The sequence below is a fragment of the Acomys minous genome, assembly GCF_964271855.1.
Source record: "Acomys minous genome assembly, chromosome: 12".
Taxonomy (NCBI): domain Eukaryota; kingdom Metazoa; phylum Chordata; class Mammalia; order Rodentia; family Muridae; genus Acomys; species Acomys minous.
This window is the reverse complement of record NC_140493.1, coordinates 2,417,311-2,441,996: the sequence shown is the minus strand read 5'-3', so window position 1 is coordinate 2,441,996 and position 24,686 is coordinate 2,417,311. Positions and strand designations below refer to the sequence as shown.

Sequence of the window (24,686 nt, the reverse complement as noted above, 5' to 3'; positions counted from 1 at the left end):
CTGAAAGCTCAGAATGGCTGGGTCTCAAGCCTAGGAATGTGGCGGCAGCGTCTGTTAGCCTCTTCCTGAGGAGGGGAGCTGCTTGCGGGCTTCCTGGATCTCCCAAACGTTTTGATCTAGGCTGAGTGACAAGGTCTAGGACTGATAAGATGTCACAGGAGCCAGGAGGGGACTCCAGGGCTCTCCAGCCTGCATCCTCCATTGTACAGCGAAGGAAATTGAGGCACAAGGAAGTGATCAGCCCTATGACCCAAAGTCATCGATTTTTCAAGATGCTGCCCAGAGCTCAGGGTTCCTGCCCCTGCAGGGTTCCAATCAGCCCATCACACTGAGAACCTCCCCCGTGTCCAATAGATGGAGAACGGAAATCTGCAGGTATCCGCTCCACATCTTCCCTACAGGAGATTCACAACTCCTCTGTCATCCACTTTGTCCCTCTAGTTTGAAAAACTTGGCTTTTTACTCACTTTTGCCTGTGTGTGTGTGTGTGTGTGTGTGTGTGTGTGTGTGTGTGTGTGTGTCCATCTGTCTGTGTGTATCTGTGTGTGTCTGTTTGTGTGTGTATGTGTCTATCTGTTTGTGTGTATCTCTGTGTGTGTGTGTGTGTGTGTGTGTGTGTGTGTGTGTGTGTGTGTGCGCACCTAGGGCCTTTCACATGCTGGGAAAGTGCCCCACAACTGAGCAATACCTCTTCTATTCCATAGCTTTTTGTAGTTGTTGTTGTTGTTTTGAGACAGGGTTTCTCTGTGTAGCCTTGACTGTCCTGGGCTCACTTTGTAGACCAGGCTGGCCTCGAACTCACAGGGATCCGCCTGCCTCTGCCTCCTGAGTACTGGGATTACAGGTGTGCGCCACCACAGCCCGGCTCCACTCCATAACTTAAGAGCCGCACAGCCCAGCTCATTCCTGCTTCTTTCCTCCTTTGCTTCCCCCCTCCCCCCCCCCCACTTACCCTGATGTAGAAATGGGGTGCATACCTCATAGGGCCTAGTGAAAAACAAAAAATTGTGTGTGCTTGGTACAAACACCGTTAAGAACACTATGAAGAATTTCAATATGGCAGCAGCAGACTGTTAACTCGAGCAGGGGGCTCTGAAGGCCTGTGCACGCTTGGCCTTGGTCTCTCTCAAGGGTGAGGCTTGAGCCAGGCATGGGGCAAGCACCTGGAACCCTAGCTCCAGGGAGGCGGAAAGAGCAAGGTCTCATGTTCAAAGCCAGCCTAGGATTTCAGGATACTTTCTGAAACAAACAGACAGCCGCCACCACCACCACCACCACCATAAAAACCCCACACAATTACGAACGTAATGCATACAGTATTGTCCAGCCGCCACACCAAACCCATGTCACCTGCCACTACAGAGGACTTCCTTCACTCTGACTTCTTTGTGATGGTCTGCAGACCCTTCGGGCCCTGCCGGGAAGTCCCTCTGCATCCCTAAATCTACATGGGACCCCTTTGGGCCTGCTTCATCCCCTTCTGTCCTCAGCGAGTGTAGGAACAGCTGGGCCCTGGGAGCGATTAGTTCTTGTCGACTTGGACGCCAGCTGTAATTCCTTTTCTATGTCCTCATTGGCCTGAGGCCCTAGTGCTTTCTCCAACTTTGTGTCCGTCCTCCAGCCCCCAGCCTCCAGCCCCCCAGCACCCAGCCCCCCAGCCCCCAGCACCCCAGCACCCAGCCCCTCAGCCTCCAGCACCCAGCCCCCAGCCCCCCAGCCCCCCAGCCCCCAGCACCCAGCCCCCCAGCACCCAGCCCCCCAGCCCCCCAGTGCACTGTGGGAAGGCTCCACAAAAATCTTGGGTTGACAAGGGTACCTGCTAAGGTACCAGCCAGGGTCCAGACGACGGAGATGCCACCCCTATCCACACCGTCTACCTCCTAAATCTATTTCTCTGCATTCTACCACACAGGCCTGCTCACCACCCTGGAGCTCTTGACCTTATCCACGGTCTCCTAGATCCGCCTTCCCAAGGAGGCAGGCCTTGGCCTTGGGCTGCGGAGGTCCCAGGGGTCCTGTCCCAGAGCCCTCACGCCCACTCCCTAAGACAAAGAACCCCAGGCTGGAGGGGGGGGGGTGGCCAGAAGCCACAGCAGAAGGGAGGAAGAGTGGGTGTGAAGATGGCCGTGCAGCCAGGCTCCCCGTTCTGCAGCTCATAGAGTGAGACAGGGTGGCCGCCATAATCTGGGAAGGCAGATACTGTGTCCCACAGTGCTTCCTATTGGCTGCAGGACATCGTCTGTCCCGATGCTCGCTTAGCCCTGACTCAAGAAGCTGCTGGAGGGTCGGGAGGGAGGAAGTGAGATCAGAGTGAGCCTCTGGCCTTTGCCCCCCACCCCACCCCCAGCCTCTATTTCTGCCGAAGGGTGGGGCATGTCTGCCCCATCTTGCAAAATCTACACGTAGGAGGATAACTCGGCAAAGACGTTGTCCTTCTGTGTCCTCCCACTGGGCACAGGGCAGCTCCTCCCCGGCTTCTCAAGAACCAGCTGAAAGGCTCTGTCCTTGAGGAGCTAAGACAGGCACCGCCCCCTTCATCTGTAAGATGGCCCTCTGTGTGTACGCTCTCGTTAACAGATGGAGCAGAAGCATTAGAGGTCACTGAAGTTATCGGGGTCGCAGCTGGCCTGGATTCCCAGCCTGCGGATCTACTTCAGAGTTGTTGGTGTGGATACACAAGGCTAAGAGTAAAACTCGAGTCCCGACAAGGAAGGCCTCGATTTCTCACCCACTCCCAGGTGGTGCCACCGATCACAGGAGGAGGAAGACCATGTCATGTTGCCCCACCCTGAACTCCGCCCAACTCCCCAGCTGCATGTCCCAACCTCACGAGGTTCCATGTTCCCAATTCTAAAGCTCCAACGGGTAGTTTGCTCCCTCCCCTCACCCCGTGGTTGGGGCCCCACCCTGGCTGGACAGAAAGTCCAAGGCAGCCTGTCCCTCCATTCGGGCTCCCCAGACCTGATGGGGAGGGCAACTGGCAAGCCCTCAGGGGCTTAGACTACACTGACTCAGAACCGACCTATCTGGGCCTCCCTCGCCCTGGGCTGAAAACTGATGGCCTGGACTGTGGAAGAGGGAAGAAAATAGAAGGGTGAAAGGGTTGGAGGCAGAAAGTACAAAGGGCGGGGCCAACTTTGGACCAGACCCTCCCAGCCCACACTTCAGCCCTCACAGCACGGTTCCTTAGGCCCTGAGCACCCTAACCCTGACCGCCTGGAAGGACGGGATGAGAGCTGGCACATTGCACCTTGGCCGCTGCCTTGCGCAGGTGCCCTCAGGACGCCAGGACGCCCCGGAATCCGGGCAGTGCGTGTAACCCTCATCCCCTCTCGGGTGGGGTGGGAGGCCAGGAGCTTGATCCTTGTGGCCCTGCCCAAGACCTCAAGGCTCCGGTTCGAGGCCCGCCCCCCCTCACCCCGGAGGAGTAGCTGGGGCGGCCACACTGGGGTCTGCAGCTCTCTGGAGCGACAGGCCCTGCTGCTGGGAGGCGCGCTGGGCAATAGGAAACGAGTTATTAGGAGGGAGTGGTGGAGCCGGGCCAGGCAGGAAGAAGCTAGAATAAGAAACATTTTTTGCTCCAGCCGTTTCCCAGTCCCGGGAGGCCGCCGCGCCAGCCGCGCGGACCGAGCCCTTCCCGGCCCCAGGCCGGCGCTGGACGTGAGACCCCAGCTGAGGACTCCGGGAAGGGGAGGCGGGGGTCCTGGCGCCCCGTCCAAAGGTGAGTCGTCGGGGTCGCGCTGGGCCGAGCAGGGAGACCTGTCCCTGGCCTCAGGGGACCCTTCCTTCGTGTGGATCTTAGAGACTTCTCAGACGGCCGTGGCAGAGTCAGTTTTAGCTGGACAGGAGAGCCAGCTGTCCCTTGGCTGTGGACCCCCACCTGCCTTTTACCCTACCTGAGAGTGGGAAGGAGCCTGACAAATCCGCGTGAGGCATCAAAACGTTTCAGCCTTGCTAGGTGTCCTGAGGCCTTTAGCTTCTTTTCCCCAGGCCAGATCCCTTCACTTAACTCTCTCTCTCTCTCTCTCCTGTGCTTATCTGTAAAAGTAAAGTGTGCCGAAGGTCCCAGCTGAGCTCCCTTGTCACTCCGGGGGTCACTTCCTAGGCTGTTGCGCCCACTTTCCCCAGATCAGCTCTTGCCTAAAGAGCCTGGCATACTCTAGCCCTATAAGGTTACAGAATCCCCCTGCCGTGGGTTACTTTACATGCAGGCTAAAGCGAACCCTAGCCCTTCTGTAGGCTGGGACCCAGACTGTCAGTGGGCTTGGAGGGAACTGCTCCTGGCTGGCCGCTTTCCCAGTCCCGCTCCTGTGTTTATGAGCAGCTTCTAGGTTAGGCAGGGTCCCCAGTGAGGGCCTGTCCTCTCTGGCCCTTTACTCAACCTGTGCCCTACCTGCCTTCTCAGTTACCCTTTTGTGTTGTGAATGCTTTCTCTCTCATACCCACCTATCTGATGGGAGATCACCGTGGCCAGCTTCAGGCTTTGGGCAAACAGCAGGCAGTGGCACCAGGAGACACCAGGGTTGCGTTGTTTGTTTTGCTCTTTTTGAGACAGAACTGACCTCAGATTTTTAGCGTCTTAATCTCCCTGCCCCTCCTCAGGAGGCCCCTGAGTGCCGGGATTATAGGTATGTGCCACCATCCCTGGCTGTGGTTGAGCCTTTGGTAACACCAGGTGCTCCCTCCGTGTCACTTCATCTACTGCCAGGGAACCCTCTTGCACCAGTCTCATGGCTGTAAGAAGTAGGAGCTGTTGGGGCTGGAGAGATGGCTCAGAGGTTAAGAGCACTGACTGTTCTGTTGCTCTCCCAGAGGTCCTGAGTTCAATTTCCAGCAACCACATGGTGGCTCACAACCATCTATAATGTGATCTGATGCCCTCTGCTGGCCTTCAAACACTGTATACATAATAAATAAAATCTTTATAAAAGAAAGAAAGAAAGAAAGAAAGAGGAGCTGTCCTTGCTCAGGGCCAGTGCTGACCTGCATGCTGTTCAGTAGTCTCCCACCTACTGTTCTCCATTGGGGATTTTGGTCACTTAGAATCAACTTTTTTTTTTTTTTAAGATTTATTTATTATGTATACAGTGCTCTCCCTGCATGTACACCTGTAGGCCAGAAGAGTGCATTAGATCACATTATAGATGGTTGTGAGCCACTATGTGGTTGCTGGGAATTGAACTCAGGACCTCTGGGAGAACAGGCAGTGCTCTTAACCACTGAGCCATTTCTTCAGCCCCTGAAATAGGGTGGGTTTGTTTTGTTTTTAAGATTTAAGTCCATCCTGTCTCCAGAGTGCAGTAAAATCTCATCTCACATCACCCAGTCATATGCCTCATCTCTCTGTCCAGTGTACCCATGCCATGTGCCTTACCTCCCTGTTGGTCACCAGGGAGCTGTCATGGTCACCAGTCCGACGGCATGTTGCTGTGCTTATGGTGAAGAAACCTTTATTTCACTTAACAATGCTCCAAAGCCAACGTGCAGTGGTGCTGGAGACCCAGCTACGCCACGGAGGAGCTTCACGGCGCTTCCTTCACGTAAAGAAGACAGACAAAGCTCCAGGCCAAAGTGCATCACTACGGCTGCCATGACGTCTTTCTGTGCCTAATATACAGATTAAACTTTCTTATAGGAATGTTGTAGGTAGAAGGGACCAAAGCATGCAGTTTGGCCCTGTCTGTGGTTTCACACCCCCGGTGTGATTTGAGGATGTATCACCCTCAGATGAGGGGGACCCCACTGCCCTGAGCCAGAGGGCAGAGGCCTAAGACCCTAAAATCCAGACCTGTTCTGCCATATCCCGCCGGGATAGAGTTAAAGGAATAGTGAAAGCTGCCAGCAAATGTGGGAGGTGGCTGGGTTGACCGTAGCATTTTTCTGCCTTGGGACAATCACTGAGCGTAAGAGCTGCTGATGGAAGCGGGAGAGAGCTCGGTGGCCACCGTCCAGGCACACTCCTCTCTGGACCCTCACCTGAGGCTCAAACACTGAGAAGTCTAGCAATGAACAGATGGTTTCTGGGCAACGGCAGCGCCACGCGACAAAACCTGAGGAGGGTGGGTACCAATCAATGACAGCAGAAGGATGCTCATGGCTCCTTGGAGGGGCTCGACCAACTCCAGACAAACAGGACTGGCACGGATTAAGGAAGGGTTTGTTGCCCGGCCACTTACGTTTACCAAGCCATATTCAATGTGGTGAGGCTCCAAGGACACAAACCACTCGAGTCCAGTGCCCAGCACAGAGTGAGAGCCCAGAGCGCTTTGTCTGCTATCAGTTCCCTGCGTTAAGTCAGTGTGAGAAAGTCATTCAACGCCTGTGATTTCAGGCCAACAGCAAGCAGCTTTGCTTCTGTGTTGCAGATGATCTTTCATGTAAATTTTCTAGGGAGTAAAAAACACCCAACCTCAAGCTTAGCCTGAGAAGGGAGAGATGGGAGAGTTAGCTCCACCATGTTCCCAGGGCTGGGCCAGGCTGGCTTCTGCCAACCTTGCCCTGTGATGTTTGGAACAGATTCTTTTGCCCACACCCATACTCAGTGTCACCAAGTCCCTGGCCTTGTGTTAGTCTCTTTCCTCCCACAGAGCCAGGGAGGCACCTGGGGATGAACTAGGAGTCCCTTCCCTCTATGGCCCATGTCCACCCACCCCACAATGCCCCGCGAGATGAACGAAAGAAAGCACAGCAGGCAGGCTTGGCTCTGTGCCAGATGCAAGGCCTGGTGCCCACCCAGATGGATCCGAATTCCCTGGGGAACTGTTTACAAAAGCTTTTCTTTCCTTATTCCTTTTGTTTTGTTTTGTTTTTGTTGTTATTTTGAGACAGGGTTTCTCTGTGCAGCCTTGGCTGTCCTGGACTCGCTTTGTAGACCAGGCTCGAACTCACAGCAATCCACCTGCCTCTGCCTCCCGAGTGCTGGGATTACAGGCGTGTGCCACCACATCTGGCTTTATTCCCCCCCCCCCCCTTTTTTTAAATTTGGAGAAATGGCCTTGTTTCATAACTGAGGCTGGCCCTAGCATCTTAAGTCTTTTTTCAGTATTCACAATCCTCCTGCCTCAGCCTTCACAATGCTGGATCGCAGGCATACACCACACCATACCCTGTCCAAAGTATGCTTCTTGCTTGTCTCAGCCAGACTGGGTCCTGGAATGGGTTGGTTACATGGCTAACCCACTGCATCCAACATGCAGTAGAGAGGCGCAGGGACAGCCAGGGAGGTGGAGGCCTGGCAGCATGTCCCAGAAGGCTGTCTGGTTGCTAGCCACTTCCCACCCCTTGGCCTCTCCTCAGCGACCTTCTGGGCAGGTGAAGTCTGCCAATAATGGCTTCCTGCCTTGGGATGTGCCCTCTCTGCGGTTGCCCGCAGGACCCCTGCAGAGTACTTATCAGCGTCCTAAGTGGGAGCAAGAGGCTGGGACCCAGCTGCAGCAGCCCTGGTCTCGATTTCCTCCCCCAGACGGGGCCTCTGGAGCAGAGGAAACCCTGGCAGGAAGACCACGGCCTCCACTAGCCAGAAAGGTCCATCCTGCCCCCAAAAGCCTCAGCATCTCGGGTCTCCGTCTGGTACCGAGATTAGAACACGGGCCTCTGTAGTCTGCGTGAGTGGATACTCACTCAGCCAGGCCTTCTAGCCTTCTCATGTCCGATCACAGGACATTTCATGCGTTAGTGCCCCAGCTGGGGATCCAGCCTGCATGCACACCCTGCCATCCAGGACGTCTGTGTTCGCGGCTGACCCCTGCCCCTCTTGCTACAGGCGCAGCAGCACCTTTTGGATCTGGGGTAAGAGCCGGTTTGGGTCCTGAGTTGGGGGTTGTCGTAGGCCAGAATCACTCCTCTAACTGCTGTCGTCCATGGAACTTCTGGAAGAGTTAAAAGCCCAGGCGACTTTGCAAGGTCAAACACTCAGTCCCTGAGTGTGTTTCACTTCCTATACCACCGGCCCTCCCCCTGCAAGCCTGTCCCAGGACAACAAGAAGAGAGAACGGTGGTTCCCGGATGGCTCCGAGGGGAAAACAGAGACCTCTTACATATAGCCACCGGCAGGCTGGGCATGGCCGCTACCAGCCGGAGGATACAGGCAGGGTCCGACTGACCCCAGTGGCTCAGGAGGAGGGATGCCTTGAGGAGAACGGTCTAGCCTCTCTGTGCTGACTTCTGTTACTGCAAGAAAATTCTAACAAAGCCTGGACAAGCCTTCTCCCCTGGATAAACCTTACCCCCTCCTCTAAAGCCAGAGCTGTGGGGGAGGGGCACAAAGAGATGGCACAGCAGGTACTGCTTGCCACGTCATGAGCTAGGTGACCTGATTTTGATCCCCATGTAAAGGTAGAAGGAGGAAGTCAGCGCTACAGAGTTGTCCTCTGACCTTCACACCTTGCGCCAAGGTACAATTTTTTTTTTTTTAAATCTTAATACCGGACTTAAGATCAATGGACTGTAAGGTCCCCTCGCAGACTTCCTAGGATCGGCCCCTGTAGCCCCCAGCCGCTCTTCCCGCTGCCCTGAGCTCCCGCTGTGCGTGCCTCCAGCCTGTTCTATCCAGACCTCAATCTAAACAATCTTGATTCCTGTTGCCGGCCTGGCGGGACCCTGAATGGCAGGAAGTGAAGACAGGAGCCTGTTTATGTTTGAAGCGGCCAAGCTTAGGAAAGGGTGGGCAGGGGTGGGGGCTGGAGGGGTGGGCAATGGCAGGGCACGGAGAGAAGCTATGAAAGAGATGTTCTTCCTGCTGTGGCTGTGCCCTTCTGCAACCCTGAAGCCTGCTCCTGCCTGGACGCAGCTGCGGGGGCCCAGAGCCCGGCTCTCACCATTTAAACACACCCAGCTCTCCACCCTTCACCCCCAACAGATGGTTTCCATGGGGAAGTGAACCAGGACTTCCCTTGCAGGCCCCGCCCTAAGGCCAGACGTAGGAGCGGGGAGGGGAGGTGGTTTCCCTGCCTCCCCCCACCAAAAAAAACTCCCAGTGATTTCCTCCTGTTAGGAGGGCATCTTGGTCACCGCAGCTGTCACATTTTGCAGATCTCACAGCATCTCCTCGGCTCCTGTCGCCAAGGACCATGACCTTGGGGGTCTTCAGAAAGCACCTTCTGATGCTGTTGGTGGCCTTGGGCCTAACCAAGGGTGAGTATGGGAGGGGTATGGTAGAAACAGGGACCAGAAGGAAGGAGGGATGTCTGGGCTCAGCTCAGCTTCTGCTGGGACTGGAGGCTGGGCGTAGGCTCCTATAGACCAGGCCTCCCAGCTCACCCCCCACCTCCTATTTTGTCGTCATGATACTGACTTGCAAGTTAAGGTTTCTTCCAAGGATAGAACCTACATCTTGCAGTGGGGGGAGAGGGAAAGTACCGGTGTGAACAGAGAGAGCCTGAGTCTAGGGCAGAGCCTGTAGCAGGGAGAGGAGGTCCCAGTACAAGCTGTAGACAGAGGCTGGTTTCTGTCTCCGCTGCCAGTGTGGCTGGGAGCAAGGCCCTGAGGGATGGACAGACAGACAGGGGACGGAATTAAAGGATCAAAGCTTGAGGGGTTTGCCTGTGCGGTCAGAAGAGATGAGACCATAGGAGGAGGGCCTGAAATTTTCATACGTCTCTCAAGGAGACTTGGCGACGTCGCCCTCCAAGGATCGGCTGTTGAACTGCACTTGTGAGAGCCCACACTGCAAGGCGTCAACCTGCCAGGGGGCATGGTGCACAGTGGTGCTGGTTCGTGAGCAGGGCAAGCACCCCCAAGTATACCGGGGCTGCAGTAGCACGAACCAGGAGCTCTGCTGGGGACGCCCCACAGAGTTTGTCAGCCATCACTGCTGTTACATACACTTCTGCAACCACAACGTGTCCCTAGTGCTAGAGGGTACGTCCGTGGCTGCCCCGCTCTGCCCCACCTTCTTAGACCCTGTCCTCCCTGCCCCGGCCCCTAGGGAGAGGGAGTGGGGAGGGGTGCATGCTGGGATCTGACTGCCAGAGTGGCCTGGCTCAGGGTCAGGAGAGCTGGGATTCCTTGTCCTCCCTCCTCCAGCCACCCAGACTCCTCCTTCGGAGGAGCCAGAAGCAGACGCCCAGCTGCCTTTCATCCTGGGCCCCATGCTGGCCTTGCTGGTCCTGGTGGCCTTGGGTGCTCTGGGCTTGTGGCGTGTCCGGCGAAGGCAGGAGAAACAGCGGTGTCTGTACAGTGACCTGGGCGAGTCCAGCCTCATCCTGAAGGCATCCGAACAGGGAGACAGCATGTTGGGGGTACGGTCCTGGGACGGGCTGGGGGTCAGGGTGGACGGTAGGCATGCAGACAAGAGCAACAGTTTCAGGGGGGTCACCCAAAGATGGCGGTGAGAACCAAGCTGTGATACCACAGTGGGGCAGCAGTAGGGAACGGAGAGGGGGGGCTGTGGCTGATGCTGGGGGACAGCCACTCACTGACGACTTGGCATCCCTAGGACTTCCTGGACAGCGACTGCACCACAGGCAGCGGCTCCGGGCTCCCGTTCTTGGTGCAGAGGACAGTAGCGCGGCAGGTTGCGCTGGTGGAGTGCGTGGGTAAGCAGGGAGGGAGCTAAGCGTGGAGACCAAAGGCTCCCATATGCCTGGAGAGGTCAGAAAGATCTTGGCTCTCAGGATCACAAGTGGGTCCAGCCTGGGCCAGAAGAAGGGGTTCTGTTGGGCAGGGAGTGGATTGGTTATGGGCCAGGATGAAGACGATAAGCTAAGGATAGCCCAATGTTGGGACAGGGTGTTGATTGAGTTAAGAATAAAGTCAGGTTTTGGGAGAGCAAGATGGCTCATCAGGTAAAGGCACTTCCTGTGAAGCCCAGGCGGGGCAGAGGCAGCCAAGCCAATGCGATGGCTGTCCTAAAGTCAATCCCTGGGACACACATCATGAGAGGAGAGACCCATTTCCCACAAGTTGTCCTCTGACTGCCATATGTGACCTTAGTCAGTGTGTATCACAGAGAGAGAGAGAGAGAGAGAGAGAGAGAGAGAGAGAGAGAGAGAAATGTAATTTTAATTTTAAAAATATTTAAGGCTGGGCATGGTGGCACACGCCTTTAATACCAGCACTCAGGAGGCAGAGGCAGGAGGATCTTTATGAGTTCGAGGACAACATGGTCTACACAGCAAGTCCAGGACAGCTAAGGCTACATAAAGAAATACTGTCTCTGAAAAAATATATGTATACACACACACACATTTTATATATATATATATTATATAAATATATATATATGGCAACTGAGCAGTGGTGGCACTCACCTTTAATCCCAGCACTCAGGAGGCAAAGTCCGGTGGGTCTCTATGAGTTCAAGGCCAGCCTAATCTGCATAGCAAATTCCAAGTCAGCTAGACAAGTGAGACTTTGTCTTTAAAAAAAAAAAAAAAATCAGAGGCAGGCGGATTGATGTGAGTTCGAGGTCTACAAAGCAAGTCCAGGATAACCAAGGCTTCACAGAGAGGCCCTGTCTTGAAAAACAAAACAAAACAAAACAAATAATAATAATAATAATAAATAAATAAAATAAAATAAAATCAAGCTTTTGTTTGTGCAGAAGGGGGTCTTCGTAGCATCCAGAATCGGGGGTGGCCGCTCCTAGGACTAATGCGTCTGCAGTGTGTGACCCTTGCTCTTCTCCTGCCGTGGGATCAGGAAAGGGCCGATATGGAGAGGTGTGGCGCGGCTCGTGGCACGGCGAGAGCGTGGCGGTCAAGATTTTCTCCTCACGAGATGAACAGTCCTGGTTCCGGGAGACGGAGATTTACAACACGGTCCTGCTTAGGCACGACAACATCCTAGGCAAGCGCGGCGGGGGTGGGGGTGGGGGTGGGGTGGGGCGAGACACGGCTGCCATTCCAGGCTCCCCAAGCCCCGTAGCCCAGGGCTAGGCCTGAGTGACTCAGCCTTCGGTGGTCTCTGCCCCGTCCCCTTCCTTCTGTGCCCCTCGCCACTCTTAGGCCCAGCAGTCACACCCTTCTGCTTACAGGCTTCATCGCCTCCGACATGACCTCGCGCAACTCCAGCACACAGCTGTGGCTCATCACCCACTACCACGAGCACGGCTCCCTCTATGACTTCCTGCAGAGGCAGCCGCTGGAGCCCCAGCTGGCCCTGAGGCTCGCTGTGTCGGCGGCCTGCGGCCTGGCGCACCTGCATGTGGAGATCTTTGGCACTCAAGGCAAACCGGCTATCGCCCACCGCGACCTCAAGAGTCGCAACGTGCTGGTCAAGAGCAACTTGCAGTGTTGCATTGCAGACTTGGGTGAGCAGGGCGGTGGTGGCGCACGCCTTTAATCCCAGCGCTCGGGAGGCAGAGGCAGGTGGATCTCTGAGTTTGAGGCTGGCTTGGTCTACACAGTGAGTCTGAGGATAGCATGGGCTACATAGAAAGGCCTTCTCTGAGAACATGGATGGCTCCTTCCAAGCCACCCAGAAGTTCTACTATGTGAACTGGGTTAGGGTTAGGGTTGGGAACCTTGAGGATGCTATAAAGCGAAGGGTACATGGGACACCGTCTGCATTCCGGCCTTGCTCTTCTGTCTGTTCCCATCTTCACTGTATCTGACCAGAGACAGTGCCCTGGGTGGGCGTGGCCGCCCTGGGTGGGAGTGGCCATCCTGGGTGGGAGTGGCCGCCCTGAGTGGAGCCCTGCAGCACTGACAAGCCAAATACCCACAGGCCTGGCTGTGATACACTCCCAGACTAGCGACTACCTGGATATTGGCAACAACCCCCGGGTGGGTACCAAGAGGTACATGGCGCCCGAGGTGCTGGATGAGCAGATCCGCACTGACTGCTTCGAGTCCTACAAGTGGACGGACATTTGGGCCTTCGGCCTAGTGCTATGGGAGATCGCTCGGCGGACCATCATCGACGGTGAGGGCCCAGCACATGCAGGGTGTGTGTGTGTGTGTGTGTGTGTGTGTGTGTGTGTGTGTGTGTGTGTGTGTGTGTGTGTGTGTGTGTGTGTGTGTGTGTGTGTGTCAGAGAGACAGAGAGAGAGAGACAGACACAGACACAAAGAGATGGAGACTGGGTTTCCGGTGGCGGCTGGTAGCCTTGAGCTGAGGGTTTGAGGCTAGGTCTCCTAGCCTTTCTTCACTGCTGTACATCAGCTGGTTCAGCACAGACGGACATTTAAGGTTCATCTGATCCTGTGAGGGTGTGGATCTGGCCTTGAAATCTTGAGTTAGAGACAAATAAACCTAAATATTCAGAGCTGGGAATATAGCGAGGCGGTAGCGTCATGGGTTTCGATCCTGGGGGTGGGGGTGGGGCAGGGAAGCAGCAAAGCTGGCATTTACGGGGCTAAATACGCGTTCACAACACATACTCAGATGGTGTAGGAGGTGGCGTTGGTCGGTCCGATTGCCTGAATTCAGTTTCAGATTTGGTCACGACGGTGAGCACTTAGCTTCACTGTGCCTGCTTCCTCATTTGTGAAATGAGAATTTTATTTATTTATTTATTTAAAGTGTAGTTGCAGAGATGATCCCAGCTCAGTATTTAGAACAGTGACTAGAAGCTCGGCGTAGTGGCCCACACTTGTAATCTCAGTGCTTAGGAGGCAGGAGAAGGGCTGCTCCACCTTCAAGGCCAGCCTGGTCTATATACATAGTGACTTTCAGATCAGCCGGGGCTCCTCGGCGAAAACAATCAAACAGTGCCTTGAGCTAATTATCACTGGTGGTCATGAAAGAGTTTGCATATATTATTATTCCATTGTATAAGAGAAGAGACAGAAATGCTGGGTTAGGCTGCCCATGGTAGCATCGTCAGCCAGGCCATCTGATTCTGGGCTGGTGCTCTCTGTCACTGTGGCGATTAAATGTTGATCCTTGACCTCTTTGTCCGTGTAAGCTATCTGGCGCCTGTGCTGCCTGTCTGGTGCAACCTCCTCACTCACAGTGGGTTGACATGGGAGACCCTAACTTGGAAGGGCTAGGAGAAGTACCTGCTTGTGCTGCCCTGTGGCCAACAGCCTCTTGGACCTCGGGTAGACTGGAAGACTGCAGGTCAACAGGACAGCTAGCTGGGGTGGTGTTAGCCTTCGAGGGGCTGTCTATGGCCGGGGTTGCTGGGAGTCCTGAAAGTCTACAGGCAATCCTCAGGGCACGACTAGAGCCTTGGGGACAGACAAGTTGTCATGTCCTGGGCATCCAGGAGTCAGCCTTTGGCAGCTTCATTCTTCCTCAGCAGTTATCTGTTGACAGCAGAGACCCAGGTGTTACCAGTCTCTCCTCGAGAGTCTCCCAGAGGGTTCTAATCCCCGGCACTTACTCCTGGAGTCAGCTCCGTGAGGCAGGAGTTGGGGAAGGGGCACCGAGATGAAACCAAAGAACTGTGCCTGGCTGCAGGCAGGAAAGGAAGGGCTGACGGGTTTGCCTTGGGCTCCTGGGGCGGAGGGGAAGCTCTGTCAGCTCCACACAGACTCCGAGTGCATTATAAACACTGTAATCTGGTGTCAGCCCCGGCACTGATTAAAGCCTCATTAGACACGCTCAGGCCTCTGCAAATCGCTGATTAGGGCGCCAGCAGCACAGGGGCGGCCTGGAAGCAAGCCATAGGGAGAACAGCTGCTAAAGGCTTCATTGAGGTCGTTGCCTACATGGTCACACGGTCACAGAAGCAGCCTGGGGTTGGGAAGCAGGAGAGGCAAGGGGCTGCCTCTCAGCCCACAGACACACCTTTCGAAAAGGCGCCCTCCGGAGAACGGGACTCGGGGTCTGCAGAGGCACGAGCCTTCGCTGATGATAAGAAGGTATTATTTGGACAGAAGAGTAAGCCTCTTGCTTCTAGGAGAGGTTTTGTTTTGCCTTTTTCTGTCCTTTATCGCCCCTGTTCTGAGCCTTATTGAGCCCTACCATAAATGCAGCTGAGAGGCCAGAATTATAGGATTTGGTGTTGCATTTCTGTCTTATGTCCCACCTCTGTCACTTTGCTACCTGTTGATCCTCAGAGACAAGTGTCTTGAAGCTTTGGACCTACTGTTTTGGTTTGCAGTCCCCATAGGCTGCTGTGAGGCCTGCAAAGAAAGCACTAAGGGCCCAGCTGTGTTCTGGAGCACCAGCTGTTAGTATAACCAGGCATCAGTAGGGAGTAGTACCTGGGCATCAGTAGGGAGTGATACCCAGGCATCAGTAGGGAGTGGTACTCAGGCATCAGTAGGGAATGGTACCTGGGCATCAGTAGGGAGTGATAACTAGGCATCAGTAGGGAGTGGTACCTGGGCATCAGTAGGGAGTGGTACCTGGGCATCAGTAGGGAGTGGTACCAGGGCATCAGTAGGGAGTGGTACCTGGGCATCAGTAGGGAGTGATAACTAGGCATCAGTAGGGAGTGATACCCGGGCATCAGTAGGGAGTGCTACCCGGGCATCAGTAGGGAGTGCTACCTGGGCATCAGTAGGGAGTGGTACCAGGGCATCAGTAGGGAGTGGTACCTGGGCATCAGTAGGGAGTGGTACCAGGGCATCAGTAGGGAGTGGTACCTGGGCATCAGTAGGGAGTGATAACTAGGCATCAGTAGGGAGTGGTACCCAGGCATCAGTAGGGAGTGGTACCCAGGCCCAGGATGCAAGACATGAGATCTAGCCTGGCAAGCCAAGAAGATGGGTTTCAAGTCCTGACTGTCATGCCTGGCTACGCAACCTGAGTCCTGTGCTTCTGGGCCTGAGTGTCCCCATCTGTGACTCAGGTGGTATGGCACGGAGATACCAGGAGGACAAATAGGAAAGCATGTAATGTGCTGATCATGGCAAACACTTAGCATGTAATCTGAGTTATACATACAGTTATCATGTTGTAGGACAGATCCCAACTCAGGAGCAGTAAGCTCCAGGTGCCTTTGGGCAGAGGCCAGGCAACATTGTCCTCTGACTGTTCTTCTGTCTCCTGAAGTCCCCAAGTGATTGTCCCATCTCCCTTGAACCCCCAGGCATTGTGGAAGATTACAGGCCACCCTTCTATGACATGGTACCCAATGACCCCAGCTTTGAAGACATGAAAAAGGTGGTGTGTGTTGACCAGCAAACGCCCACCATCCCTAACCGGCTAGCTGCAGATCCGGTAAGGCCTCTGCTGGGCCGGGGGCCGGGGCTGGGCTGGGGCTGGGGCTGGGGCTGGGGCTGGGGCTGGGGCTGGGGCTGGGGCTGAGGCTGAGGCTGGGGCTGGGGCTGGGGCTGGGGCTGGGGCTGGGGCTGGGGCTGGGGCAGGATGGGGCTGAGGCTGAGGCTGGGGCTGGGGCTGGGGCTGGGGCTGGGGCTGGGGCTGTCACATCCAGGGACCACTGAACTTCCTGGGATGGCCTCCCTCCTGGGAGCAGGCACTTTGGGGGCAATGCCCGCATCCCCCACCCCACTGCCACACTCTCAGCCATGGTTTGCAGAGGGGCTGGGAGTCGGTACCCTGTGTACTGGGTCTCAGGCTACAAGAGGCAACACAGACTTGCAGAAGCACCATTCAACAATGGATCCTGGTGTGGTGGGGGTGGGGAGGTGGGGGGTCAGCCCCCGCTTCACAGAGGCTGTTCAGTGGAGTGTCTGCGGGCTCTCAAAGACCTCCACACCCTCCCACGCTCTCCCTGGCTTGTTTTCTGCCGCCATCTTTTTCACTCTACTTCCCACTTCCCTCTTCTTCTACTCATCCCTCCCTCCTCAGCCTCACCTTCTCCGCCCCCCCCACCCCGCCACGCCTTTCTCTCTCAGCGTTTTGAGACAGGGTCCATCTCACCCTGGCTGCCCTGGAACTCACTCTGTAGACCAGGCTGACCTTAAAACTCACAGATCTGCCTGATTCTGCCTCCGGAGTGCTGGGATCAAAGGCGTGCACCGCTGCCACCCGGCTCCATTTTCTCTCTTGCCTTGCCTTTCTCCCTCCTGTCCTTTCTCCTGCGATGTCTCCCATTACTGAGCCTCTCACCTTGTGCCTTCCTTTCCTGACCCACGTACCTCCTCTTCCACCCACCCACTCAGGTCCTCTCCGGGCTGGCTCAGATGATGCGGGAGTGTTGGTACCCCAACCCCTCTGCTCGCCTCACAGCACTTCGAATCAAGAAGACATTACAGAAGCTCAGCCTCAACCCAGAGAAGCCCAAAGCGAGTCACTAGCCCAAGGTCGCTGGGCTTCCTCCGCCTGATGTGTGTGGTGGGGCAGAAGCCTGTCTGGGTGATGTGAGTGTGCACCGTGCCCTGTGTGTGCCTGCCCAGCTTGGCCCTCAGCCCATCCAGCCAAAAATACAGCTGGGCTGAAATTCGATCTGCCTCCGTCTGGCCTGCTCAAAGTGGCCGGCTCTCTGACGCCTGGCTGGGCTCCCCATCCCCGAGGCCAGCAGGGTACACCCCCCTACCACTCCCAGGGCAAAGTGGCCAAGGCAGGGAATCCCCAGCCCAGATCCTGGGCTTTCACTCTCTGCTACCCTCGGTCAACCTGACTCCCATGGGAGCTGCCAGGATAGCCCAGCGCCCTGTCTGGCTTCAGCAGATGCTCCACCCTGCTGGGGCTCAGCCCAAGATACTCAGTGGCCTCAGTCTGTCTTGTGGGTGTTTATTACTTCTACGATGCCTTTCGGTCTTCCTGACTAGACCCCTGGCTAGCGTACGTCAGGCTCTTGGGAGAGGTGGTACCCAATCCTTCTACCCTCTGCCTCCTTTACTATTACTCATTAGGGCATCCAAACCCAAGGATCCTCTGAGGAGGAGGAAGGTGAAACATGGTGGAAGAGACCCAGCGTCTCTCCAGGTGATTAGGAAAGGACTGGTCACCCATCTTAGGATCTTAGGTTTGGTTCTGGTGTCCTTGGAGGCATCTCGGACCCCTGATTTTCTTTGAAGCTCAGTCTATGGGAAAGTTCGTGTCATCAGTCCTGTCTACGGCACCCCCTCCTCTGTCACTTGCCTCAAGCTGGGGTTTGTAAGTAACTATCAGAGTCCAGGGTGGCGTAAAGAACTCCCCTTGGTCTAATCTCCAAGCCCTAGTTCTAACCATAAGCTATGCTAGTAGCCACCCTGGGACTCAGGCAGCACTGGACCTTGTGTGGCTTGGCCTTCTGCCCTAGGGCTCAGGAGTGGCTTCCTTTGAGGTCTTCAAGACGGAAGAGAAACTTGTCCCCTGTCAAGAAGCCTCCAGTGACCAGGGTTCTGCTCCCATCTGTCCTTGCCTCTCTGGTCAAAGCTCACACACCCAAGTCCTAGAAAGTTGTACCTTGGGAGAGTTTGGCCTAGAAAGACACCAAGTCTGGCATTTAGAAACACGAAGGGTGTTCTACAGGTGAAACTGAAGCCTGGGTTGGACCGACTGAAGAGAAACGCACTGTAGGCAAGGCTTAAGGAGGGGAGGGGAGCAAGAGACAGAATCCGCCTCTAGCTTGGGAAGACCTGGCCCAGAAACTTGTGACCAGTGAAGGTGGGGGGAAAAAACCCCAGCTCCTCCACACACACAAAGACCCCCCTGAGTTCCTCCGGTGTGTGACCTCCCAGTGCCCACACCACCGGTCTTTCTCAAGCCTGTCTTTCAGCTTTGTAGAAGGCTCGAAAAGAACCAGGAAGTGAAAGTAGGTGAAAACAGAAAGTAGACCAGCGTTTCCCACGCCAGTGGGCCAGAGTCTGAAGATCCTCTGGTCGCCCGGAGCCAAAGAATCGCTCTCTTGCCTGAAGGACTTTATTCCTACTGGACTTGAGAACAAATTCCTTCTTGGACTCCACCGCCAGAAATTGAAGCAAGCTGCTCCTCCAAGCATAGGAATTTCTAAGTGGCGAGCATCCGAGAGAGGGGGTTGAGTGATGGGGCCACATAGCGGGAAAGGGACTTCAAATGCTTCAGCATTGGAGGTGTGAGTGGAACCTACCTTTCCATACTTAGAGATACAGTTTATAGGAGCATTTCGCATGTCATAGCTCCTCAGTAAACCGTGTTTGACCCCTGAGTTTCTGCCGTGTCTTCTGCCATGACCTCCGCAGTGGTCCAGATGCAGAGGACCAAAGGGAGCCGGAGGGGACGGGACGTAGACGATCCTAAAGTACACTGTCCACATTGCCCTCGGACAAGCCCGCTCTAGAACACTCCCAGGCCTAGGGCCGCACTGAGGCTCAAACTTCAGATCCCACCCAGGACGGACGGCAACTTGGTCCACGCCAGCCACGTCGCCCTCTGCTGGCCACCGCGCCGCCCATCGCTGCCCTGCTCCCTCTCAGACCCGGCAGGCTCCTCCCAGCCGCCCGGCCCTCCTCCCGCTGCGTGCGTGCGTGCGTGCGTGCGATCAGCTGTTCTCCGCAGTAGGGCCTGTGCCTGGAAACCACAGGAGCTTTCCCCCCACCACACCCGCCCCCACCCCGTCCTTCCTCAGAGCGAGCTTTGTTCAGCTCCTTCGTCAATTCCCTCCTCAGGCGCTCCCCACCCCTTGTCTGGAATTACTCCACACCCCCAAACTGAAAAGCTCCCCTTACCTACAAACTTCAGAGAGCACTCCGTGCCCCATCCCCGCCCCATCCCGGAAATTGTGGGTGACATGCCACTAGAGAGGTGGGATAAAGAATGGGTGTGTCCCCCCCTCCCCCGGGACTGAAGGAAGCTGGGCGGAGCCTTTGGTACTGTCCAGCCTAGAAATTCACAAACTTTGTAACAAGAGGGTGTTAAATTACCCTTAGGAAAACAGGAGTGTGCCCCAGTTTCTTCCGAGGAGGTAGACAATGTGGTCTACCCCCTATGCCTCCGAGGGGGTGCAAACCTGCAGCTTTCTGCACCTGAGCCAGGGACCTCCCAGGCACACACAGCAGACAAGGACTCTGAAGGGAGCCCTGAGGTGACAGGGATGATAACACCTTTCCTTCTTCCAGGGCCCACAAGGCCCGGCAGGGCAGTCCTACTGGCACCCAGATGACCACAGTGTGGTTGAGGGCTAGGAAAAGTGCAGTGGGGAAACTGCAATGCCAGAGTCGCATGTGGCTGGACAGGCTCTGGCAGGACTGACCCACCCATCACCACGCTGTTGTAAGAGTTCTTGTGAGGTCACTGAGGCACCAGCCATCGCTGCCTCGGGAAGAGGGGAGCTCATGCGGCCCCTCCAGTGACCCAGGCCTCCAACTTCCTCATGACATACAGAAAGTGAGGGAGCATTTCTGTCCCTCCCTGAGAGGTGATCGGTCCTGCAGCATGCCAGATGGTGGGACGGTGGCCCCAGCAGCAGGAGCCCTGAGGCTGATGATGCTCATACCTCCCTCTTCCCAGGCGTCTTGGTAGCCAGGCCCTCCTAGATAGCTCCTTTTTTACCTCCCCAGGCGCCATCCTCCTGCCTCACACTAGCCTGCAAGGAAAGTGCTCTGCCTCCTGTGGTTTATTCCTGGTGTTAAGCTCAGCAGCCGAAGCCAGGTGTATGGGTGCGCACCTGCAATCCCCGCACTCAGGAGGTGGAGGCAGGAGGCTCAGGATTCCAAGGTTACCCTCAGCTACAGAATGATTTCAGAGGCCAGCCAAGGATACAAAGGCACAAAGAAATGATTAACGGCCTGGGAGGATGCTTTGAAAGCCTGCCCTGGGGAAGGGGGGAGGGTCGTGCGCCCAGTCCAGGGTCCCCGGGGCTGGGACTCATGACGCAGTCATCGTGCAGGGTGGGCAGCTCTTGAAACAAGCCGCTTCTGCCAGGGCCACACTCAGTGTGCTAGAAATAGAGGCAGAAGAGACTCGTTGACTTTGCATACGATTTGCATAATGGCGTAGACACACTGTCTATTTTCAGGCAGTTTCCAGGTTCAAGTGTTGCCACTGGTGCCCCGAGGGGTGTCATGTCTGGATGAGTCCCTGTTCTTTCTCACCCACCCACTCTTATTGACCTACATCCCTCACGGCAGGAGCGCATGGAGGGGAGGGCTGCCCGGGGAGAAGCCGGGGCACAGTTGGTTATCTCCTCATTTCCAACAGGCCGGCTGGCTGCTCAAAGGCAACTGATGGCAGATAAGGTGAAAGATTCAGGTACCCCAGCTCCCTTCCTTCCTCTGCTACCGGAACCGACTGTCTGACTGTTCAGCTTTCTGACAGTTTGGAAGGACAAGCAGGGAGAAGACAGACAGACAAATAGACAAACCTGGGCTTGAGCCACTCAGAAAGAGCCTTGCTTGCGCCCAGATAATCACTTTGGGGCAACAGATCTAACCCTCAGCCTGCCACTCCCCGGGAAGACCCCTCTGACCCATTAGAATTCGAATTTGATGATTTTTTTTTTCAAAAGACTGCGTTTAGAGTTTACACTTTCCCTCCCTAGATGGACCACCCTGACCTCAGACTCCCCACCACCCTGCCTCAGCGTCCCAAGTGCTGAGGTTACAAGCTTGTGCCACCAGGTGGTGAACGGCGTCTTTAAAGACTCACAGAGTCTGTGTTGCAATCTCTCCCCGCCCCTCCCGCTCAGAAGCGAGTCTATGCTGAGCACCTGGCTGTCCTACGGCTGTGCCCTTCACTAGCACCAGTCAGGGCCTCAGAGGCAAACACCAGAGAGGGCTGGTTGGGGTGCCTTCGCTGGATGCCGGGGCGACTCAGTCAGACTGACCAGCAGCAAGGCACTACCCACAATTCCCGGCCTCTGGCGTCCAATCCCCCTGGACCTGCCTCATCCCTTCAGGCAGGCGTTTCCTGTTGATAAGAAGCTCAGTTACAAACACTGATAACGAGATGAAAAGGGAAACCGACAGGCTCGGGTACAGCGGGCACTTAGTCGGCCTTTTCTACGCCTCTCCCGTCTCCCTGCCGCCCTCTTCCCCTCCAACGGCTTCCCAGAACTAAAGCAGAGAACGGCCCCACCCCCACACCGGGCCTTATTTTGGAGGTTCCAGGAATTGGTTCTCAGAAGCGAGCCCTGGCACAGCCCGTCCCGGGAGGGGAGCTTTGGAGGCAGGAAGCACTGGGTGCTGAGTCCCCCAAGTCCGTGGGTAAGGGCAGAGGCACCGGAAGGGTGTTCCCCTCAGGTCGGGTTCCATCTTCCCTGCCTCCTCCGTCTCCCTCTCCTCAGAGGCCTGGATCCAAGCTGCGCTGCCGGCTGCTCCTATAATTAGTACATTTTCCATCATTATATTATCAGGCTTATTGATGGAAAGTCTCATTAATTTTGACTCTACTAATTTGGAACCTATGATCCTTGAGGACGAAACATCTCCCCCCCCCCCCCCCATGTTTAGAAAAGGGAGCAAAGCAAACAAGTTTTCCAGGCGCGCACACACCCTGCTGCTAGGGGTTGCGTTTGTGGAGGCCACTGTCTAAGAGTCGCGCCTGCAGTTAGGCCGATGTGCCACCAGGTGGGTGAGGAGGCTCAGCCTGCCTCTGGACTTGCAGTTGTCCTTACTTGGGGACAGAGGGTACCAACGCGGCTAGATACTGAGCACTTCGTTCCCACACATGGAATTCCCTGATAAAGCTGGCAAACATACGGAAGTGGACCAGGTAGTTCTGCCTGCTCGAAGTTTAAAAATGCCCAGTAGCTTGGGCATGCAGCACTGAGGTTGAACACTTGCCTACCACGCACAGGGCCCTGGGTCACATCCTACAAATAAAACAGAATAAAGGAGCTGGGGAGATGGCTCAGCGGTTAAAAGGATTGGCTGCTCTTCCTCGGGGCCCCGTGTTCAACCCCCAGCATCCACAGGGCAACTGACAATGTCTGTGGCTCCAGTTCAGGGGACCCAATGCCCTCTCCTGACCTCTGCAGGCATCAGGCACACTAGTGGTGTATAGACATACATACAGGGAAAACATCCACACACATAAAATAATGGCTTTTTAGAAATGAAAAATAAAGTTTAGGGCTGGGAGTGGTAGCACATACCTTTAAGCCCAGCACTTGGGAGGCAGAGGCAGGTGGATCACTGTGAGTTTGAGGCCAGCCTGGTCTACAAAGTTAGTCTAGGACAGCCAGGGCTACTCAGGGAAACCATGTCTCGAAAAACCTATAAAAAAGAAAAGAAAGAAAGAAAAGGGGAAGAAAAGGAAGAAAAGAAGAAATAGCTACGTACAGTGTGGAGACTGTCTCCTGAGTTCTTAGCTGTCCCAGGCATGGCGACCGCCCAAGGCCCTCCTCGCCTCCTTCGTGGCGTCATTGTACTTTTGACACTTGATGGACTAAACAAAGAGGAGCAAAGGGTTTTATCCTAGTCAGATTCTAACTGACAGCTTAAGAGCCATTGCTGATCTTGCAGAGGAAGGGGTGGGGTGCAGGTGGGGTGAGGTGGGGATGGGGTGGGGGTGAGGGTGGGGATGGGGTGGGGGTGAGGGTGGGGATGGGGTGGGGGTGAGGGTGGAGTGGGGTGGAGGTGGGGGTGGGGTGGGGTGGAGGTAGGGGTGGGGTGGGGTGGAGGTAGGGGTGAGAGTGGGGTGGAGGTGAGGGTGGGGTGGGGTGGAGGTGGGGGTGGGAGTGGGGTGGAGGTGGGGGTGGGGTGGAGTGGAGGTAGGGGTGAGAGTGGGGTGGAGGTGGGGGTGGGGTGGGGTGGAGGTAGGGGTGGGGTGGGGTGGAGGTAGGGGTGGGGTGGGGTGGAGGTAGGGGTGGGGTGGGGTGGAGGTAGGGGTGAGAGTGGGGTGGAGGTGGGGGTGGGGTGGGGTGGAGGTAGGGGTGGGGTGGGGTGGAGGTAGGGGTGGGGTGGGGTGGAGGTAGGGGTGGGGTGGGGTGGAGGTAGGGGTGAGAGTGGGGTGGAGGTGAGGGTGGGGTGGGGTGGAGGTGAGGGTGGGGTGGGCTGGAGGTGGGGGTGGGAGTGGGGTGGAGGTGGGGGTGGGGTGGGGTGGAGGTAGGGGTGGGGTGGGGTAAGGTGGGGTGGGGTGGGGTAAGGTGGGGTGGGGTGGAGGTGGGGGTGGGGTGGGGTAAGGTGGGGAGGGTGAAGGAGGGGGTGGGGTGGGGTGGAGGTGAGGGTGGGGTGGAGTGGAGGTGAGGGTGAGAGTGGGGTGGAGGTGGGGGTGGGGTGGAGTGGAGGTAGGGGTGGGGTGGGGTGGAGGTAGGGGTGGGGTGGGGTGGAGGTAGGGGTGGGGTGGGGTGGAGGTAGGGGTGAGAGTGGGGTGGAGGTGGGGGTGGGGTGGGGTGGAGGTAGGGGTGGGGTGGGGTGGAGGTAGGGGTGGGGTGGGGTGGAGGTAGGGGTGGGGTGGGGTGGAGGTAGGGGTGAGAGTGGGGTGGAGGTGAGGGTGGGGTGGGCTGGAGGTGGGGGTGGGAGTGGGGTGGAGGTGGGGGTGGGGTGGGGTGGAGGTAGGGGTGGGGTGGGGTAAGGTGGGGTGGGGTGGAGGTGGGGGTGGGGTGGGGTAAGGTGGGGAGGGTGAAGGAGGGGGTGGGGTGGGGTGGAGGTGAGGGTGAGAGTGGGGTGGGGGTGAGGGTGGGGTGGGGTGGAGGTGGGGGTGGGGTGGGGTGGTTCTTAGCACCCTCATGGTAGCTCACAAACGTCTGTGACTCCAGTTGTGAAGGATCTGAAACCGTGGGCAGTGGGCAGTGGGCACTGGGCACTGGGCACTGGGCACTGGGCACTGGGCACTGGGCACTGGTGCACACACAGAGGCAGGGGAAGCAGCAGCCTCCACGGATCTAATTTTCACTTGGCAGAGGCTGTCCATGCAGGCCTAAGCCGCTCTTCTCCTGTGGCAGGTTACTTTTTTCTCAGTGCTGAAGTGAAGTCCAAGGCCTTAGGCAGTGTGTACTACTGAGCCCCTTGGTCACCTTGGGAAAGCGGCCGCACGCACACAGTT

The 24,686-nt window shown here is 56.2% G+C and overlaps 1 protein-coding gene and 1 long non-coding RNA gene across 2 annotated transcripts in view; one reads left to right on the top strand and one right to left on the bottom strand.

Annotated features, from left to right (window-relative positions):
* Window positions 1–3,023: 3,023 nt before the first annotated feature.
* On the top strand, window positions 3,024–17,241 carry ACVRL1 (activin A receptor like type 1). The gene is made up of 11 exons (XM_084749736.1): window positions 3,024–3,309; window positions 3,585–3,721; window positions 9,031–9,132; window positions 9,604–9,858; window positions 10,024–10,238; window positions 10,436–10,535; window positions 11,641–11,787; window positions 11,975–12,250; window positions 12,667–12,864; window positions 15,925–16,055; window positions 16,961–17,241. The coding sequence occupies exons 1-11, from the start codon at window positions 3,230–3,232 to the stop codon at window positions 17,093–17,095; spliced, it is 1,776 nt and encodes a 591-aa protein (XP_084605862.1). The 5' UTR covers window positions 3,024–3,229; the 3' UTR covers window positions 17,096–17,241.
* LOC311579315 overlaps window positions 12,888–24,686 on the bottom strand; it is a 25,354-nt gene continuing 13,555 nt past the window's right edge. Inside the window, exons 2-3 of the long non-coding RNA XR_014773120.1 lie at window positions 22,982–23,087; window positions 12,888–14,191 (exon numbers count right to left, since the gene is read on the bottom strand). This is a non-coding gene — a long non-coding RNA (uncharacterized lncRNA). The remainder of the gene's footprint in view (window positions 14,192–22,981; window positions 23,088–24,686) is intronic.

What these genes read in the sequence shown, in the direction of transcription:
- ACVRL1 (XM_084749736.1), top strand. Translation starts at nt 3,230, where the DNA reads ATGAGAGCTGGCACATTGCACCTTGGCCGCTGCCTTGCGCAGGTGCCC. An exon ending in TCCTGGCGCCCCGTCCAAAG is followed by an intron (nt 3,722 to 9,030) that starts GTGAGTCGTCGG and finishes CACATTTTGCAG; the next exon opens with ATCTCACAGCATCTCCTCGG. An exon ending in ACCGGCTAGCTGCAGATCCG is followed by an intron (nt 16,056 to 16,960) that starts GTAAGGCCTCTG and finishes CCACCCACTCAG; the next exon opens with GTCCTCTCCGGGCTGGCTCA.